General features: G+C 39.1%; 1 protein-coding gene across 2 annotated transcripts in view; it reads right to left on the bottom strand.

Annotated features, from left to right (window-relative positions):
* The window catches only part of LOC124600124 (myoneurin-like), a 136,256-nt gene that overhangs the window by 60,659 nt on the left and 54,030 nt on the right, over window positions 1–21,567 (bottom strand). For both annotated transcript variants that reach the window (XM_047136135.1, XM_047136134.1), the window contains exon 5: window positions 11,610–11,750. In XM_047136135.1, the coding sequence (XP_046992091.1) occupies window positions 11,610–11,750 (141 nt within the window). The remainder of the gene's footprint in view (window positions 1–11,609; window positions 11,751–21,567) is intronic.

The raw sequence follows: 21,567 nt of genomic DNA, 5'->3' as shown, positions 1-21,567 counted from the left end.
ATGTTCCCCACGCATTGCATGATGAGGTCTCAAAAACATTACACGATTTGGAATCACAAGGTGTAATTGAATGTGTGCAGGCTTCTCTCTTGCCATCACCCTTAGTAATTTTGCCAAAACCTTCCGGAAAATTGAGACTTTGTGTGGACTTCAAGGCAACAGTGAATCCACAACTAGTGATTGCAACTTTTCCTTTACCCCGCCCGGAAGATCTTTTTGACAAACTGTGCCCGGGTAAATATTTTTCGAAGTAGGACCTAGCAGATGCGTACTTGCAAATACCGGTGGACGAAGAATCCCAGCGCATTTTGGTGGTTAACACGCATCTTGGGTTGTATCAATTCAAACAACTGCCATTCGGGTGTGCATCCGCCCCTGCATTGTTTCAGCAATATCTACAAACTGTTTGTGCGTCGTTCCCTACTGCAGCAAACTATCTGGACGATATTGTGATCTCCGGAAAGACGGAAGAAGAACATTTAGCCAATCTCAGAGCATTATTTCAGGTCTTGCGACAAAATGGTCTTTGCTTGCAGAAGGACAATTGTGTGTTTTTTTCTTGTGACTTGCCATACCTGGGTCATGTACTCAATGCCCAAGGCATACATCCCAGTCCCGAGCACCTCCGTGCCATACAAGACTTGCCTTCGCCGCAGAATTTGAAGCAGCTACAGAGTGTGCTGGGAAAAATCTACTATTATCACTGATATGTTCCACACGCCTCTTCCATTTCAGCTCCGCTTCATCGCTTACACCGTAAAGGTGTTCCGTTTGTCTGGACGACGGAATGCGAACGAGCCTTTCGCCAGTTGAAATCGGCGTTGCTTTCCAATACTTGCCTTACGCCATTCGATCCCCACAAGCCCCTTTTGTTGATAGCGGATGCATCGGATTTCGGGATCGGTGCTGTGCTTGCGCACAAAGATGGATCGCACGATCGCCCTATTGCCTTTGCATTCAAATTGCTCTCGTCTGCGCAAATAAATTATTCACAGATCGAGAAAGAAGCATTGGCTCTCGTATTTGGTGTTACAAAGTTTCATGACTTCTTGTATGGTTGTCATTTTACCATAATCACAGACCACAAACCTTTGACATTGCTTTTTCATCTGAACAAGCCTGTACCTCCACGTACAGCGCAGAAATTCATTCGCTGGTCTATTTTCCTCTCGCAGTACCACTACGATATCTTGTATCGGTCCACTGCTAAGCACGGAAACGCCGATGCGTTGTCCCGTTTGCCTGTTGCTGAGGATAGAGCATTCGATTCCTCCGAACTTGCTTGCATGTTCATTGATGCGGAAACCGATGACGTAGTCGAATTGTTTCCGATTGATTTTCGTTATGTAGCTACGGCCACAGCTGCCAACCCTGTCCTTGCTACCGTTCTGCGTTTTGTTGCTACGCAATGGCCCTTGTCAAAGTCACGGATCGGGGACCCGTTGGTTTGCCGATTTTTTGTTCACAAGGAGAGACTTTTTGTTCGACGTGGTGTTTTGCTGTTGCGTTCTGATAATGATCAGTCCATCCAGGGTCGTGGTCCCACGTTTGTTACAGTCCTCTGTCTTACGGCTTCTCCACCAAGGACATTGGGGTATAGTGAGAACGAAACAACTTGCTCGTCAGCACTGTGCTTGGTTTGGAATCGATGCCGCGATTACGAAAATGTGCTCTTCTTGCATGGCGTGTGTTGAACAACAATCAGCACCACCACGGAAATTCTTTGCATGGCCAAAAGCCACTTCCCCTTGGCAACGCTTACACATCGATTTTGTTGGTCCATTCTGGAATGCTCGATGGTTGGCTGTGGTAGATTCATTCAGTAATTTTCCTATTGTTGTCCGGATGTCTTCCACAACGTCATCGGCCACCATCCAAGCGTTATCTGCTATCTTTTGCATTGAAGGTCTTCCACAGACTATTGTTTCCGACAATGGCCCACAATTCATGTCCACAGAATTTCAGTCATTCTGCAAGGCCAATGGTATTCAACATCTGACGTCTGCGCCGTTTTCGCCTCAGTCAAACGATGCCGCTGAACGATTGGTCAGGACTTTCAAGTCACAGATGTTGAAGTTGAAAGAGTCGCATTCTCGGGAAGACGCGTTATTGCTCATTTGGCCTCGTATCGCTCTCAGCCCAGAGATGGTCGCTCGCCGGCTGAGTTGCTCCACGGTCTTCATCATCGAATCTTGATGTCTTTGCTACATCCGCCGCATCAGGTTCCTGTGCAGCGGCAGACACCTGCTTTTGCTCCAGGCAACGTTGTCTACTATCGCCACTATTGGGGTTCACGGCATTGGGTCGAAGGGCGCGTTCTTCGCTGCCTCAGACGCACTATGTATCTGGTTTTGGGGGCCTCTGGTGAGGTGCGTCGGCATCTCAATCAGCTGCGCCTCTGTCATCGCATGGGATCTGCCGCTCCCCGTCTGCTTTCAGCGATGGTGCCGTCCGGTCAGCGCCCTGGGGGCCCATCTACTGGCTCGCCTCATCCGCAGGTGTTACCGACTCTGCCTTCCATTTTGCCCCATGGCGGCTGCGCCGCCGCCGCCCTCTGTTCTCCCGCTGGCGACGCCCGCAGTGGACACTTCACTGCAGCCGCCAGGCGCCTCCCTGGGTCACGTGCCGCCGATCGCTTCCCAGGACCAGTTGTCCTCCGACACGGGACTCTTGCCCGTTCCGGACCATGTGTCGTCTTCGCCCGTCAGGTGCCCCGGCCCGATGGAGGTTGACCCTTCGGCCCCTCTGTCTCTTTACGGGCGCATACGCCGCATGTTGGCGTGCACCCTGGAGCAGGTTTCCAGGTGTATCCTAGCTCCCCGCAGTCCGAATGGCAGGGTGCGGGCGGCACAGCCTCGCCTGTTGTTAGGCTCCCCACCTTGTTGCATACGTAAACATGGGGTTCTCCCCACACCGGGCGGAAGCCTTATACCACAACCATATGCTGATTTGTGGGGGAGGAATGTGGTGTCACCACCAGACACCACACTTGATAGGTGGTAGCCTTTAAATCGGCCGCGGTCATGTAGTATACGTCGGACCCGTGTGTCACCACTATCAGTGATTGCAGACCGAGCGCCACCACACGGCAGGTCTAGAGAGACTTCCTAGCACTCACCCCAGTTGTACAACCGACTTTGCTAGCGATGGTTCACTGACAAAATACGCCCTCATTTGCCGAGACGATAGTTTAGCATAGCCTTCAGCTATGTCATTTGCTACGACCTAGCAAGGCGCCATGTTCAGTTACTATTGGTATTGTGAATCATGTACCGTCAAGAGCGATGTTCATCATTAATGGATTAAAGTTAAGTATTCCACCAGCTACGTCCGTTTTTCTAAATTCTAATTTCCTTGTCCTGTTCCAGACCTCACGCCAGCCTGCGTGAGCTAAAACGCGTGCCTTTTGGCCTCTTCTAGTAACACGGTGTTGGCTCTCCTGCCAACCACAACATGAATGGTGTGTGTTTCTCTTTTTCTGATGAAGGCTATGGCCAAAAGCTCAAGTGTAAGTGCCTTTTAAATTTGTCTGTCTGCAACTTAGCATGTCATCTTTACAGCAAATAGCAATCTATCTTTTCCTATATTTTTGATATTCTTACGTGGAGTTTCCATAGTTTGCTTTAGTGTAACTATTAAATTTTCTGAGGGCAATTGGTGCTGGAAAACTGTGCTTTGCATGTGCAGTTGGTTGGGGATGCACTGTGAACCCGTACAGTGAATGACAGTCAAATAGCAACTATGGCTGAGTTGAGGTTATCACTTGTGGAATTCAAGGCTGTATTTATGTTATATTGGAAGTATGACAAAAATCATGAAGTACAAAGGCAGTGACAGAAAAGTTTGGAAAACAGCCACCTGCATGATGAACGATTGCCTGTATACAAGATAAGTTTGAACTGACAGAGCTGTTGGAAATATGGAGTAGACAGGATCCAATTGATCACAAGCCAACACATGTCTGAAAATCAACAGCATGTACAAACTTAAAAAAATGTGTGCCACTGTACTGTCTATAACAATATTTATTTGCAACCAGTTTTGGATTTTAACCATCTTCATGGCAGGAATAACATGACAGATATGTCATGTGTCATATATGTCTTGAGATAAAGTTAACAAGAAATACATGGACTGCCACTAAGATCAAAATACATCAGATTAATCAATTTTAACAAATGTGACCAAACAAAATTAACAAGAGGACTGTGTGGAACACTCAATATTATCAGTGTGAACATTTGGATCATGTATGAAGACACTGACAACCACAACATAAGAAGTGTGAGAAAGTGGGACAATGAGAGTGGGATTGTAGAAGTAAAGAACATAGTGGAACAGGATGGAGTGCAAATAATCAACAATTTAAACAACAACAAGAAGTCCACCCCTGCCGAGCTGTGCTTCCAGGAAAATTTAATGTTACATAAATAATGTATGTACAGGTGGAATGTTGCTTGAGTGGCATGGTAGATGATAGAGGACATAGATTTTAGTTAGACACATGTGTTCATGTGCCTGTGGCAAGTCTGGATGTCATAGGAAAGAGGGACTTAAACTATCCATAGCAAAGCTTATGTGAGGTGGCAGAGAACAATGTACAATCGCTAGGTACATCACAGTTCCGGGAAAATATCAAAGTTTTGCTCCATATAGGTGAAGGGTACTGCACAATCTATGGTTAAATCTCGTGTACAAGCATGATGCTAAAACTGACATTGGGCAACACTTGGTGGAACTCAGGGGAACATTTCCCCAAATGGAACAAACTGTTGCCAGTGACATACCACCTCATGGTTTCTCTCTTTATGAAAGATAAACCAAAGGGTGCAAGATGATTAAGAATCAATTCAGGTGCTAAAATGCTGCAAGATATAGGGAAATTACATTGGGTGAATGTGGGCACAGAATTACCTGTAAATGTCTAATGTGTGGTGGAACCCTGGAAGAAAAAGATGAGCTAGATAAGGACAGTGTTCTGTGCACAGAGGTATTGTACACATACAGGAAATAGATGGTGAGTGAGATGTGCCCACTGGTGTTGACAATTTTGGGACTGTAGATGTGAGTTTGTCTACAGGATTACTGGTCACCAGTTCAGATGTTCTAGATGAAGATGATCTAGACAGGATGTGTTCGGAACCTAGCAATGAGCAAGCCACCAGTGTAACTGCATCAGTGACACAACACGGGATCCTATCTGGGGATTAATCACTTACGTACCTTAAGCCATATAGAATGCCTCATCATGTACACCCAGTACTGGAGGAATTCATTAACTGACAATTTTGTGAGGGCATGACTGAGGAAAGTACCAATCAGTGGCATGCACCTGTGGTGACAGTACCGAAGAAAAGTTCCGACAGTACAAAGAAGTATCAATTCTGCTGTGATTACAAATAACTCAAGTCATATGATTAGAGACATATATGAATACTGAATATAACAGAAACACCTGATAATTTGGGAAAATATAGGTACTTTTCCACAACATATCTAAGCAGGGGATATCATCAATTGGAGTTAGTATCAGAGAACCAACAAAAAACTACAGCTATAGTTTCTTGGGGTCATTACCAGTATCAATTAATGCTGATAGGTTTTAAAAATGTACCAGCAACATTTCAACAGTTATTGGTCAGAGCTTTGTGTGAATTACAGAGAAACATTGTATGACATACCTAATTGAAATTATTGTGTTTGAAAAAAAAAAAAAAAAAAAAAAAAAAAAAAAAAAAAAAAAAAAAAAAGAATGATGGAGCATATACAGTAGTTGGGGAAAGTTTTTAAGAAACTGAATGCAGCAAACCCAACTCTTAGCAGAGAGAAACGTCATTCTTGGGACATGTAACTAGCGAAGATGAAGAGAGGACAGCTCCAAGATTAGTGAATGCTGCAAGGAGTTTCCCCACACCTCAGACAAGCAAAGAATTACAATTGTTTTTGGGGTTAGCACGTTATTATAGGTAACAGGTAACGGAAATTGCATGTATAGCATGACCTCTCACATACTTGTTAGAGAAAAGCATGAATTTCCATTGGATATTGGAGTGCAACAGCATGTTTGAAAAATTAAAAGAATTATTAACAACTAGTGCTATATTGGTCTTTCCAGATTATGAAAAATAACTCATTTTATCATGTGGGCACCCCAATTATGTGATAGGCTGTGTTTCAAGCCAAGAAGTACAGGTGAGGAACATATGGTTGCTTGCACATCACAGCAACTGAATGAAGCAGAAGGGAACTATTTCATCATTGAAAACGAGAATAGAATAGAATAGAATATTTTTATTAGCCTTACAGAATTTTTCATATAACTGGCTTTGTCAAAGTTTACAGAGGGTTTCAGTTTCAGTACGATATTCAAATAGTTACAGAAAGGGGAGAAAAGGAACTAAAGACCTTTTCTTCAGCATTATGTAAAACAATGTTTTATACAATAATTAAATACACACATAAGAAAAGAATCACAGTAAATAACTAGCTTACATAATATCAAAACATTTTCTTCATAACTTAGGTAAAACATATATTTTTATGATTAGTTTCTAAGAATTCTTCATTTGTATAGAATTCGTTGTTTTTTAGCCACGTTTGCAATGTATTCTTATATTTATTTAGTGGTACCGTACGAGCTGAGCATGGTAACTTATTGAAAAATTTTATGCTTAAGTACTTATAGTTATTATGGACTACAGCAGGTCTTGTGGAAGGCAAGTCCAGCAGGTGACTGTTTCTTGTACTGTGTGCATGCACATCACATCTCATGTTCAATTTTTTCAGATTTTCTCTGGCATATATTAAACAGTTATATATGTACATGCTTGGCATTGTCATTACACCAAGAGATTTAAAATAATTTCTGCAGGACTCTCTGGGTGCTAACCTTTCCATGCACCTGATTGCTTTCTTCTGCCATCTGAAAATACATTCAGCACCCGGGGAGTTACCCCAAAGCAATATTCCATATTGCAGTTGGGAATGAAAAAAAGCATAGTATGAGTGGAGTAGCAATTGCTTGCTCACACTGTTTCTTAATTTATACAATAAGAAAAGTACTTGTGCTAGTTTACTATATAGATAATTGGCGTGTCCTTCCCATGAGAGCTTTTGGTCTATGATTAGTTCAAGTAATTTCACTATTTTGTTTTCAGTTTTAGTTACTTTGAGATTAAATATTATTTCTTCTGTTTTTGTTTGATTTATGCACAGCTGGTTAGCCTGACACCAGTAATTAGCCATTTGCATCATTTCTCTATTTTTGTCCCGTACACTCTGTAAGTTCTCTCCTATACTTATTAATGTCATATCGTCAGCACATAGTATGTTCTTACACGGTATGTAATTCGAGAAGTCATTAACATAGACAATGAACAGAAAAGGTCCAAGAACAGAGCCTTGGGGTATTCCTCTTTCTATAGGGAGTATTTCTGACCTCTGTTTATTTGCATATACAAGTTGTAACCTATTGCTTGGATAAGATTTGAATAGATGGAGTGTATCATCTTCAATGCCATAGTATTTTAACTTTTTGATGAGTATGTCACGTGACACTGAGTCAAATGCTTTACTTAGGTCAATAAGTGTTCCAGACATTGATACCCTTTTTTCATACCCTTCATAAACATTGCCCACCAAAGCTTCTACTGCTTTTACAGTTAATAGATGTGACCTGAAGCCAAATTGTTGTTCATTTAAAATTTTGTTGGTTTCAAAATACCTGTATATCTGTTTATGCACACAACTTTCTACTAACTTGGATATGATTGGTACTATTGAAATGGGTCTGTAGTTATTTGGGAGGTTTCTTTCACCTTTTTTATACACAGGCAATATAACTGTGAGCTTAAGACAGTCAGGGAATATACCTTCATCAAGTACTCTGTTTGATAGTGAGAGAAGTGGCATTTTAATTTCTTTTGCTATACATTTTATGATGAAATTACTGAGTCCATAATAGTCTTCTGTTTTGGAGTTACTTAATTTGTTTATTGACTTATGAATATCATTTAATGTGATTCGGGTCCAAGTGAACTTCTCACTTCTCGTCTGTTTTGCACAAGTGAGCAATGCTTGTGCTTCAGAGGCAGAATTAATGGGTAGGGTGCTGACGATATTTACAAAATATTCATTGAGAATATTGCAGTCAATAGAGATACTCCTTTCTTTATTGGTATAGTTAATTTCCCTTTAAATGACAGTCAAGGCAGCTTTACATTTATTTTTAGAATTTAAAATATATTCATCATTCACACAGCACTTAGCATTTTTTATTTCTAATCTGTAAAGGTTTTCCTTGTCCCTATCACTGTTATGAGATTTGTCTTTCATAATCATCAGTAGTATTCTGAGTTTGTTAAGTTGTGGGGTGTACCACTTGTTAGTATTTTGTTGCTTATGAGTAATATTACTCTGGTACCTTTTGGTTACCAAGGGGCATGTCATTTCTACTATATGCTTGATCTCTGTCAGGAAAATGAAAAAACATTTATTAGTCGTTTTCTTGTTATCCGTTACATGAGTCCAATCCATTTCTTTTAACTGGTTTATCATTTTGTTTACATTGGATTCACCTAGAATTCTATATGTCACTTCTTTCTCTGTAGAACTGAAGGCTGACTTTTCTATTTGAAGTCATAGCCCTGCGTGATCTGATATTCCTAATTCTATTTCTGTGAGATTTTAAGCTTGATATATATGGTGTGAAATATTTTATTTTAAGGAAATCTCACAACATGTTATATCTACAGTGTAATTTTGTGTAGCATAGCAGTCTCTTTCCTCTTAATTCACTAACTTCGGCTTTCATTAGGATTTCACATAAACTCTTTTCTCTTGTTGGATTTATGGTCTCCAGTTTTATATTTCTTGGGCTTTTTTTAGTATTATTTCTGTGTTTTAGGGCTTCGTGCCTCAATCTGAACCAAAGGAACTATTATATGATTACTTTGTTGTCTGTCTATGTCAGTCTGACTATTTAGAACCCATTTTGTCAGGCATGGGTAGATGTATTAAGTTCAAATTTATGCCATACATTAAGGTCTGTCTGTGGTTGTCTGGCAATGAAAAAATTTAAGCTACTAAGTAAATACAATGAAAAGATTAATGCATTTATGGCACAGATTTTGATACTAGCAAACCACTCATCAAAACCTGTAGGGCGCTTCCCATTGACGTAGATTCATGAAATTTGCCAAGAACCAAGGTTGCAGGTTAGAAGTAAAGTAATAAAATCTGAATATTGTTCAATTATAATTATATCATCTAAAAATATCTCTTTGCCATTAGAACATACATTGCATTCATGATCTGTCAAAAGCATAATAGATGAACATTACTGCATGCAAACATAAAATAAAAGTTATAGTCAAGTTTTATCAAATCTTATATGTCTACATGTATAACTGAAGCCCCCTGCTTGCTTCTTTCTGTAAGTTCAGGCTAGTCTGAGGAATTACTTCAAGATTATATATAAAAACAGAGATGAGGTGACTTACCGAACGAAAGCGCTGGCAGGTCGATAGACACACAAACAAACACAAACATACACACAAAATTCAAGCTTTCGCAACAAACTGTTGCCTCATCAGGAAAGAGGGAAGGAGAGGGGAAGACGAAAGGAAGTGGGTTTTAAGGGAGAGGGTAAGGAGTCATTCCAATCCCGGGAGCGGAAAGACTTACCTTAGGGGGAAAAAAGGACAGGTATACACTCGCACACACGCACATATCCATCCACACATACAGACACAAGCAGACATATTTAAAGACCAAAATATGTCTGCTTGTGTCTGTATGTGTGGATGGATATGTGCGTGTGTGCGAGTGTATACCTGTCCTTTTTTCCCCCTAAGGTAAGTCTTTCCGCTCCCGGGATTGGAATGACTCCTTACCCTCTCCCTTAAAACCCACTTCCTTTCGTCTTCCCCTCTCCTTCCCTCTTTCCTGATGAGGCAACAGTTTGTTGCGAAAGCTTGAATTTTGTGTGTATGTTTGTGTTTGTTTGTGTGTCTATCGACCTGCCAGCGCTTTCGTTCGGTAAGTCACCTCATCTCTGTTTTTATATATAATTTTTCCCACGTGGAATGTTTCCTTCTATTATATTGATATCATGAATTACTTCAAGATTTTGATAAGCTCTTGGAAATCCTGAGACTGACATATTGCCAATATCAATGTCGATAACAGGCAAAAATCATTGAGATCCTTGATTCCCAAAATGGATGAACTACAAGTTTACACAGAACCCCCAGTGCGCGAGTCCTATGCACAATTGGCTAATTTTTTCTGCCTCAATCTTATCAGTTATGATTTTCAGCTATTTCTTTTTTCTCAATTACTACTGCTTGACATTCTTAAACATTCCTCTTCTTATTACGCTAAGTCTCATAAAATTTTAGCTTTACCCTGATCAAATTTTTGCTCTTTGAAAGTCATATACCTTCTTTTCTCTCAATCCATGTGTTATTAGGTACCATCCTAACAACCAAACCTTCAAAACTAAGAAAGGGGTTCAGTAATACACTTCATATGAATGTAATCAATCTGTTCTGATACAGATTTACTTTTTGAGGTATGATCTAAGCTAGGAATTTCCCTAAGTGATTGCGACAGCTTTAATTTACAGTAATAGGTACAGCATTGGAGTCACAATGTATATCATAAATAACCATAAAATAAAAAAGTAGCTGTGCCAATGTTAATTCTTAACACCTGCACTGGATGCAGCCTCTGTCATTAGATGTATGAAGGTGCTGTAACAGCATTGTTGCATTCACTGTTGTTATGCTTAGAGGATATTAATATTACAACAATAATGCCAGAGTTAAAAAATAACTGTTGAAGTCTGACAAAATAAAAGTTTGTTTCAGAGTAGTTATTGTAAAGTTTCTTTTCACCACGCACAGAGTTAGACCAACCAAAATTCATAGTGGCAATTTAATAATTAAAAGTCTGACGCAAAAGCCCCACATGAATGAAGATTCATCCACACACTATAATGATAAACAATGTATATTATCACAATCACAGGGTCATAAAACTATAGACAGCATGTATCAAAGGGGAAAATTCATTTCAAAAAGTTATAAAATTACAAGTAGCTGAATGGCTGACCAGTACATACCTTCAGGTGGTGAAATTCTTTCTACTGTCAATAAATGCATAAAAATAATTAACTATCCTAGTTCTTGGAATTGTTATTCCTTTCTTAGAAAGGAAAGAATTATAGTTTGGGGGAGGTTAGAAATAGAGAGGCAGCAGGTCACTCATACCCAGATCAAGAGAGAACCACCTATTGTGAAGATGAGGGGACACAACTCTTAACAGTTAGGACTGTGGTGGGTATTTCAAGGTCTGTACATTAATAAATGTTATTTCCTTCCTGCAACCATGCATTTTAATCTAGTAATACTGGTTTTCATTTTTTCTCTGTAATTACAGAACAAGTCTCTACATTAAAAAATGTTACTTTATTCCTGCAACCATGCATTTTAATCTAGTAATACTGATTTTCATTTTTTTCTATGTAATTACAGGACAAGTCAAGTACATCACAGTTTCCCACAGAGAGCAAGCAATACATGAAAAACAGTTTGGTGAAAACTCACCTCTCTTTTGTTTTTTGTGATGGAGGCAGAATCTCTTGTGACAAGTGCTTATTGCATTCTTGAAAGCAGTGATACGAGATGTAGGGTTAGCCGAACGTAGCAGTTTGTGTTTGTTCCGCCAGTGCATCCTTCGCTTTTTAGCTGTAACAGATTAATGCACTTTCAAATGAGTTTTACTTCTTAAAAATATACTATACATATGAACAATCTCCTGCAGAATTTTTCAAATTATTTGCTTTCTTTAGAATGAAATGTCTCCTGCATGGCTTGATGCACCAAAATCTTTTTAACCAGACACAATTCACATTCTTATTTATGATGTACTTGTGTATCTTCAGTGTCCTGTCTTCACTAAAACAGGACTTGAAACAATGTTTCACTCCCTCAAGTCATTGCACATTATGTACTTTCTTTGCCCTATTTCATACCTTTCCTCTAACAAATAAATTATTTAAAACTCTAAACGCTGAAAATTCAGTGTTACAGGTTATCATAAGATAAAAGAAGTCACCAAAACAGTTAAATTTGATGGTGTTATGTCAGAAGACAAGGTAATGCAATACTATTGTATCTTCAGACTCGATAATGAAAGCAAAATGCGAGTTAATTTTATTCTAAATATTTTTTCACAGAATCTATATTTAGCCAAATGACAATTCAATAAATATTTCATAAATTATTATAATTTTTTCTATGCACAGAATCATGTATGCCTGTCTTCTGTGTATGCCTCTCTTCAGTGCTATGTTTTATGAACTTTACTTAAAAACTGCAATAAAACATACTCAAAATCAACATAAATTTCTCAGAAATACTCTCCCTTTTTTAATGACAGAAGTAATCTCAGAGAAACTTATGCAAGGGAATGTCTATAGTAAGTTTAATTATTTTGAGACAACATTTGCTACTGCCTGTCCTTTGCCAGTGTCCAGTGCTCCAATTACATCAGACTAACTTTATCTTAGTATGATAACTGTAATTTTTTATTTTATTTTAATGCTTTGATGGGAAATCATTAAAAAATCTGTAAATCAAGAATTTATCTCACAACTGTTTATTTCAGATTGTATAATGTGCCAATAATTGGAAGTGCATTGTTTACGTAGTAATCTACAACTGAGCAGTGTATTTCAAGAGTATAATACAATAGAACCAGCTGCATCACTACACAACATATCTCCTGAATGATTTTTATTTACATTTGTCAGTTTGGATGTTCCACCTGGCAGTGGTAAAAGTCCATTGGCATAACTGTTCTTCCACCTCCAATGCAAACAGTACAAAATGGAAATAGTAAAATAAATAGAGGAAGTGATATAATTTCTGTATGCAATAAGGCCATCTTAAAATGTATGGGATAGCAGGCATGCTTCAGTAATACTTCACAATTGTCGCTGAAGCAAGTGGTCTCGTCTAGTGATGAAAGAACTTCCTTTCAACAGTGTACATCGCATGTCATAAATATAGATCCCACCAATGAAGTAAAGCCAATTGACTAACCTGGTACCAAATACACCAACAGCTTGGTGAGCAAATGACAGACTATGGAAAGCTTTTTTAGGACATCACCTGCCAATGGGCCTCACTCAAATGAGTACACTTGGCCTCAAATTAATTTTAAATTCCCATAACTGAGAGTGGAAGGTAACATGAAGTGTGGATGTTTCCCACATTGTATTTTGAATGTAGTACCAGGAAAGTACTTGAAAAATCTGAACATTATAATATTCTGTAAAGAAATTCCATTAAAAATTATTATTTTCATTGTTTGTTAATCAGCAAGAATGGTCTAAATTGTTAAGTAACATCCAATATTTAATCAGAACTATTCTGAGGGTCAGAATAATAGGCAAGACATTACAAAGACAAAATACCAAATTATACATATTAATGCTCCGCTATAAATGTTTGTTGTAACACAATAAACTGATAATCAACTGTCTTAAAACAAAGTACAATTACATTAAATTTTTTTAGTTTACAATAATTAATATTTTATTAAATCATTCATATGTCCTATTTTCTGTGTCTGTGAGCCAAAATTACCAAGAGCATGTTTGTAAAGTGGTAGTTCCTGGAGAAATCTCATGGTGAGTAGCTGTTTACTCTTAACAGAGAGAATAGTAAAAAATTGTTTGAATTGAAAATATGAAATTTTTTCAATGCAAGATGCTGTAATCAGTTTTGTGCAACTGATGGACAGCAAAGTAAAAAATGCAATTAATGGTTGATGTATACAAATGGATTTGATTTTCTAGGTGATAATGAGAATCTAATCCCATGGTCTATTAGTTCCTCAAACGTTGAAGGACCAGCAATAAGAGCTTTTGATATGAATTACAAAACAGCTGCTAAATCAGATAATTGCACTAATTTATATCATTTGTGCTTGCCATCATTTAAAAAAAGTTAATCAACAAACATGTTTAACACCTATGTAATGGCAAGTTATACTGTGAAACATTGAAACTTATTAGCTGACAAATTTCATGAAGAAATTGCCTGATGACGAGGCTGTGACTGCTGTGAAAAAAAAATTTCAGTTGCGTCTCCAATTTTTGTTCTTTTTTTTTTCATCCATCAGCATCTGGAAATTCACTGCTCTTAATTTGCAGATAAGCTATATTGCAAAACTGTCACATGACATGCCATCAGCATTACAGAGATGTGATGCCATAAAAATATCAGAAAGTCACTATCATATTCATCTATAAAAATAGTGAACTGCAATAATTATTGAAAGGCAAACTTAATCCCAACTTTTGCACAACTGTATGACTACATTCTAATGGGCAGTGAAGCCAGAACAAAAATTATAAGAACAAAGTTGATTTAGATCACGGCAATTACTTATAGATAAAATAATTACTTAAAGAAATCATGTAGCCAAACTAATATACGATTAAGTCTTTGTGAATTTCCAAATATATTTGCATGACATTATGACTACATTCTAAAGGGCAGTGAAGGGAGAACAGAAATAAGAAAAAAATTGATTTAGGCCATGGAAATTATGTATAGACAGAATAATTACTTTAAGAAATCATGCAGTCAAACTCATAACCAACCATTACATCTTTGTGAATTTCCAAAAAGCACGTAACACAGTCAGTTATGGCCCAGTATGTGAAACAGTGGGCTAATAAATATTGAAGTGACAGTTGTAGATCAATTTTATATATGCGATGTTAGCACAGTAAAGATATAGACTGAAATTTCTTCGGTATTTGGCTTCTCAGAGGGACTGAAAAAAAGCTTCTGTTATAGCATCTATTCTCTTGAAGACATGTTTAGAACAAGCCCTTAAGGTCTCGAGAAGAAAATGCAATGTACATGAGATATTGGCAGGAGATTGTAATTTGTGCACTCTCCTTTTTGATAATAACCAAATAATTATAGCTGAAGACATGGACAATGTAAGTTATATGCTCTTAATGTTAAAAGAAGTATGAAACATTTCACCTTATAATCAAGGAGGGAAAAATGGGCAATTGGGCCCACCCATACTACACAATATCCTTGTCCATCCCTACTCCATTCCTACACCCAGCCTCTAGCCTCATGGCTCATATCCCTGCAACAGACCCTAATGCAAGAGATCTGTCCCATACATCCTCCCACTACCATGTACCCCAGGCCTATCATTGGCATCTTCTACCCCATCAAAGGCAGGGAAACCTGTGGAAATAGCCGTGCGATCTACAATCTTAGATGCAACCACTGTGCTGCATTCTATGCGGGCATGACTACTAAAAAGCTGTCTGTCCACTTGAATGGCCACTGCTAAACTGTGGCCAAGAGACAGCTGGACCATCCAGTTGCTGAACATGACACCTATCACAATGTGCTTCATATTAATGGCTGCTTCACAACCCGTGCCATTCCTGTTCTTCACACCAACACCAATTTTTCTGAACTTCATATGCAGGGACTGTCGTTACAACACATCCTTCATTCCTGTAAACCCCCCCCCCCCCCCCAGCCTCCTGTCCTCAACCTTCACAAGTCCCTGTCCTCCACCTGCCTATCCCCTTCCCTGCTGCCAGTACAGTGCACACAAGCCTTCTATCCTGCTGATTCACCTGCAGATCCTTTCCTCTTCTGTACTTTCCCCCCCTTCTTTCCGCGTTCTCCCCCAAAGCACACCCTACCAATGCTACATCTGTCTCCACTATATCTCTGCACCCTCCCATTGACATCACCAATATCTTCCCCCACCCGAATACCCCTCCCCTCCCCATCACATACCTCCTTCTTACTCCCACCACCCACTCCAGAAGATTCCTGCTCATGTATGATGCAGCCACAGTCAGGTCATGGCATGTGGAGACAGTAGCCACGAGTGTGTGTGTGTGTGTGTGTGTGTGTGTGTGTGTGTGTGTGTGTGTGTGTGTGTGTTGTTGTTGTTGTTGTTGTTGTTGTATCAATACCTGAGATTCCCATTTCTGAGGACGGAGTTTGTATGAACACTTGAATACTTCTTGTATTCTTTGCAACTGTGCCGGTCTGTGACCCAATGCTACCTCTATGTGGTGAGTAGCAATCTACTCCTTCATTGTCATAGTTATTCATCCTGGACTGTCGATTATTAAATCAAAGCTCATTCATCATCGTAGAAAAATGTGAAAGATTTATGGTACACCCGTAGGAGTAACGTATGCCACATCTTAGACGAGTATGTGCCTTCCAAGATAGAGGATGAGGTCCAATAGCAAAGTTAGGAACATACTATGGAAGGAGACAAAGCATGAGAGTCAAATGAAGCCAACCCACTGCTGACAAACAAGGCCAGGATGAACAGGATGAAGCAAAAACAAGCATAAAGACACCTGTATGAGAATCATTCAATGACTGTAAAACTGCCAAATTGTAAAAAACTCTACTAAGTTTTTGTTTCAGATTAAATCAATGGATCCAGTGCATCCATCAAATCAATTCTTGACTCTACCAGTATCAATCATTCATTTATTCATTCAGTCACACATCATGTTTCATGTATCCAATAATGAAAGAGCCTTGAAGGGTGTGGAATGAATTAAGACATTAACAAGCACAAACAGCTACTGCAAGCTACTTCTATAAAGTATACTGATAACAAAATTATGACTAGTGCTAATCTATCCACACAGAAATTACTTTATACCTGTTTATGTACATTAGGAGAACAACAGTTGCAGCATACAATCAAATGAAAACTAAAATACTTGATTCCAAATTCCAGAGTTGCTACAGTGGAAAAGATAAGACCTTCGATTCCCCTTCTGAACACTTTATGGATACAAAATAACACTTACAGAGACATGTAATTGTTGAAGCAAAAAGCAACTCAGTTGTTCAAGAAAAGGAAGTTCATTAGGTGTGATGGCATAGATTTTTGAAGCAATGGAGCCTCACTAGCAAATGGAAAAATTTTCTAATAAACTTGCTTTAATAATTATAGTTTCTTTTAGCCTAGTGGAGGTTACTTTCCAGTCAGTTCTTGTATATTTCATTTTGTGAAAGGCAGTGGTGAATTATGAATCAGTGTTTTGTAATATCTACTATTTATTTTGGTTGGCTTTTCATTTATGTTGGCGAGTAAATACATGACAGGGACGGCGAAGACAGTAGGCATAATTTTTCCAGAACCTTGCCTGCCGATGAGTGCCTTTCTTCTGTAAGATAACAGGGGATAATATGGAGCTCTTTCAAGTAGTTCATAATTTAAATTTAAAGCACAGCAGCAGAGATAATATGCTGGGCAAAATAGACTGGAAAATACTTGTTTTGTGTTTTGATGGGCGTTGTAGTTCCGTTGCAAAGTACTTTGGCTTTCTTTTAATGCACAAATGCAACCGTTCACTACCAACCCCCTTTGCAGATGAGCCACATGAAAAAATAGGTAGTTAACGAGCCCGAGTTTAGTTGCAATTGGGGGCTCGTCTGGAGGGAAGAGACAAACAGTCTACGAATCACACCGATTATTATTTGTACAGATCGAATTTATTTGTGAACATAAAAACACATGGCTACAAAGTTAAAGTGTTTCTTTGAATAAATAAGTTCCCATCTGAACGTGTATAGTTCGTTTCACTGCTGTTCAAAAGCTAGCCAATACACGACTCAATAGTAGGGGTGCAAATGTAACCGTTCACTACCAACCCCCTTTGCAGATGAGCCACGTGAAAAAATAGGTAGTGAACGAGCCCGAGTCTAGTTGCAATTGGGGGGCTCGTCCGGGATCGGACTTCCTTGTCTATTCCATAGTATTACGGAATCGGGTGTCTGTCTGATGTTCAGGCTTTCGAACAGTCAGTGGCGGGGGGGGGGCGCTCTGAGCTAAATCAGTGCATTAGCAGTAGCGGAGTGTTTGTGCTGGACAAGATACGCACTGCCTCTTGGTTACACCGATATAAGGCCACCACGATTGTGAGGCAGTCATTTACACAGCCTGATGAGTCAACCACGTGTTGCCGCGGGTAAAACCACAGTTTGTGCCATGACCACGTGTTGCCGCGAGAAAAAACCATCGTCCGTGCCACGTCCATGTGTTGCTATGGGTAAAGCAGTCGAAGCTGTATCCACGTGCTGCCGATGATCAATGCTGTCGTCCATGCCACCGACCAATACGACTACATGCTGCCAAGGGCCCACGCAATGTGTTCTTGCTCCTGATCGAGTTTGCTGCGTGTCCACGCTGCCGTTTACGATTCAGTGCATAGCTGTGCTTCGGAGCTCACTGCAGACGTCGCGTCACACGAGGATATAAAAGATAAGTACAGCCAGCAGCTACATTGCAAAATTGTGCCCTTTCATTAGCCATGGACGATGAGATGCGTGAATCTCAAAGTGAAGGCGAATCAGTGGATGTTAGGAGTAACTGTAGTAGCCCTAGCATGCCAAAAGAAATAGGCTGGATACCAGGAAGTGACCTGAGTACATTTTTTGTAAAACTTACTAGTAAATTAGGAGAAATAGACTCAAAAATAGGGAATATAAAAACTGCAATAGTTGGAGAAATGGATTCGAAAATAGGGGATATGGAATTGAGGCTTAGTGATAAAATAAAGACAGTGAGTGAAAAATTTGATCAGCTAGATCTCAGATTCACTCAAATTACAGATAAAGTCGAAAGCACAGTTAAAATTGTTGAGGGAATTATTGAGAGAGTTGATGAGGTTGAAAGAGAACTAGTAGCCAAGGTAGACACTGTGCAAAGTAATCTTGTGGGGCAGATTCAGGTACAGGAATAGAAATGCACATGCTTTCAAATACAAACAGAGGCAGACATTGAATCCATTAAGATAGGAGTGCTGGATTGCCATAAGGGGATTACTGACAATAAGAAGGAATTAGAAGGGGAAATAAATGTCTTGAGGGAAACAGTTAATACTGTGGCAGCAGGGAATGGAAATTTATTGTTAGGATATCCTATGGGGCATGGATTTCAGACAAAACCTTTTAGTGGGGAGAATAAATACCATGCAGTTGACTTTCTAGCTGCTTGTAAGGATAACTTTGTGACAGGGATGAGTGAGCAGTCAAAAATTAAATATGTTAAGAGGCAGTTGGAAGGGAGAGCTCAAACCTGGGCAAACCAAAATGATGATAAATTTTGTGATTTTAAAGCCTTTGAAGGCCTGTTCTTGAGCAAATACTGGGGCCAGGCAAAACAGTTAAGATTGCAAAACGATTTTTTGAATGGACCCAGTTACAAGAGTGGAAAGGAAAGTATGAGAGAGTTCTGTGTTAGAGAACTGAATAAATTAAATCATCTGGATAGGCCACTGAGTGTATTAACAGAAATATCTACACTAACGAGAAGATTACCAGAGCATTTGCAATGGGATTTGATTCACAGTGCAACAGATTCAGTGGAAGAATTTCTTAATTTTGTGGATAATATGGACAGGGCATTGTGTTACAGACCTAAATACATGGAACAGAGGGAGAGTGGAAGGTATCATGAAAGGGGAAACAGTATTAATTATGAGTACAGTAATAATCATAACAGGTGGAGAGAAGATAGAAGTGATCAGAATAATCAGGATAGAGATTGGAGAAGCAGGCCACAAAGATATAACAGAAATTTTGGGGGGAGAAGAGACAATTTTGATCAGATGAGGAGTGATAGAGAAGGTATGAGAACAGGAATGCCAGATGCAAATAGACAGGGTAGGCAATCAAAAAACTAATTGATGCCTCACTTAAGGTCTGCAGGGGGGCTGGTAATTATGTCAACAGGGCCAGACAAGGACCTGATGGGATGAGTAATAATGTCAGCAAGGAAAATAGGGAAATTGGGATGTGTCATTTGGATGCTGTCTTAGGAAATGAAAATCTATGGGGAGGTTTTAACAATTATAGAAATACAGATAAAAGGTATAAGAGGAAAAAATGGAACAAGGTTAATATCAGCAATGAACAGTGTGAGTTTAACATTGATGACATGTTTAAAAGGGAAGAGAAATTACAAGCAGAGGAGGACAATATTGGTTTGTGTGCAGCAAAATTCATTGAAAGATCAGGGACAGAGGTTGTTTCATCAAAAGGGGAAACAGAAGTGGATATGGGCGATGTTCACAGTAATAATGGATGTGATGAGTGGGTAGAGATGTCTATTGGAAATAGTATGGAGAATGGTGGAAAAGGTGTATTATGTGTGATGTAAAGGCTAATATGAGCGGTGTATTGGACAATGTGGAAAATGCTGGTAAATTTCCTACTGATAATGTTACTGTGCTTGTGGATGCAGGTGTTAACTGTGGTGGTGGTGATAACGACTTCAATGTAGATATGGAAATGTGTAATGATATGGAGAATGTTGCTGTAGGTTGCCCAGAAGATAAAATTGAAACCTATGTGTTCTTAACTGATGAGGATGCAAGCCTGAGAATTGTGGATGGTTAGGAAAGGAGGAGGCAGATTATGATTTGAGTGAAGCAAAATTACATAAAGCTTTGATGCCTCAAGAATGGGGTAAAATAAAATTTAAAATTGCCAGAAAATTGGAAGAATTAAGTGAAGAAGAGAATGTTGAGTTTGCTATTAAGGATCTGTTTGAAGGGGATACTGATGTATGTTTTGGAGAAAGTCCTAAAGATATTTGCATTAAGCAAGAGGAAAGCAGGAGTGAAGTAGAAAGAGATTTATTACAGGAATCAGGGCTGAACAGAGTAGAAATAGAGGTGATACAGCCAATAATTGATATCAATGTGGGAGGAGTTACAGATATAGCATTATTAGACTCTGGCTCAAGTTTATCTGCAGTCTCTGAATCTTTCTGGCAGCAAATTAAAGGTTTAGAATTAATAGAATTACCTGTTACAGGAGTCAAAATTAAGACAGCAACTGGGACATGCAGCAAGCCCATCAGCAGAGAAGTTTTGCTGGAATTTAATAGTAATGAGTATTGTTTTGATATTAGTTGCTTTGTGGTGAAGGGTTTGGCATTGAATGTAATTTTGGGTATGGACTTCTTGTACAAGTATGACTGTGTCATTTTTGTAAAGGACAGAGTGGCAGAATTTGATGCTGGTGGAAACAGACGAATAATAAAATTTAAAGAGGAATTAAAAGGAGGTGAGACAATGACTCATTTACAAAGGATCGATGAGGTAGGTGATGAAATGTGCACTGAACAGCAGATATATGACAAAGTAAATGAAATGGGACATTTAAAGGAGGAACAAAAGGTGCAGCTTACAGATTTATTGTGTAAACATAAGCATGTGTTCTCCGACAGACCTGGAAAAGTTGTAGATTTCAGTTATATCTTGAGGGTATTGCCACATGAAGTAATAATCCTATAGCAATAGCTAATAGAGAGGCTGTAAGGGCAAGGATACAGATGATGTTGAAGTGGGGCATACTGGAAATGGGGAGGAGTGAGTATTGTAATCCAATACTAGTGGTGAAAAAGAGGGATGGTTCTATAAGAATAGTATTGGATGCAAGAAAGCTAAATAAAATAATAGTC

The sequence above is a fragment of the Schistocerca americana genome, chromosome 1 (genome assembly GCF_021461395.2).
Source record: "Schistocerca americana isolate TAMUIC-IGC-003095 chromosome 1, iqSchAmer2.1, whole genome shotgun sequence".
Classification (NCBI taxonomy): domain Eukaryota; kingdom Metazoa; phylum Arthropoda; class Insecta; order Orthoptera; family Acrididae; genus Schistocerca; species Schistocerca americana.
Note: the sequence above shows the minus strand (reverse complement) of the source record. Positions and strands in the feature narration are given on the sequence as shown.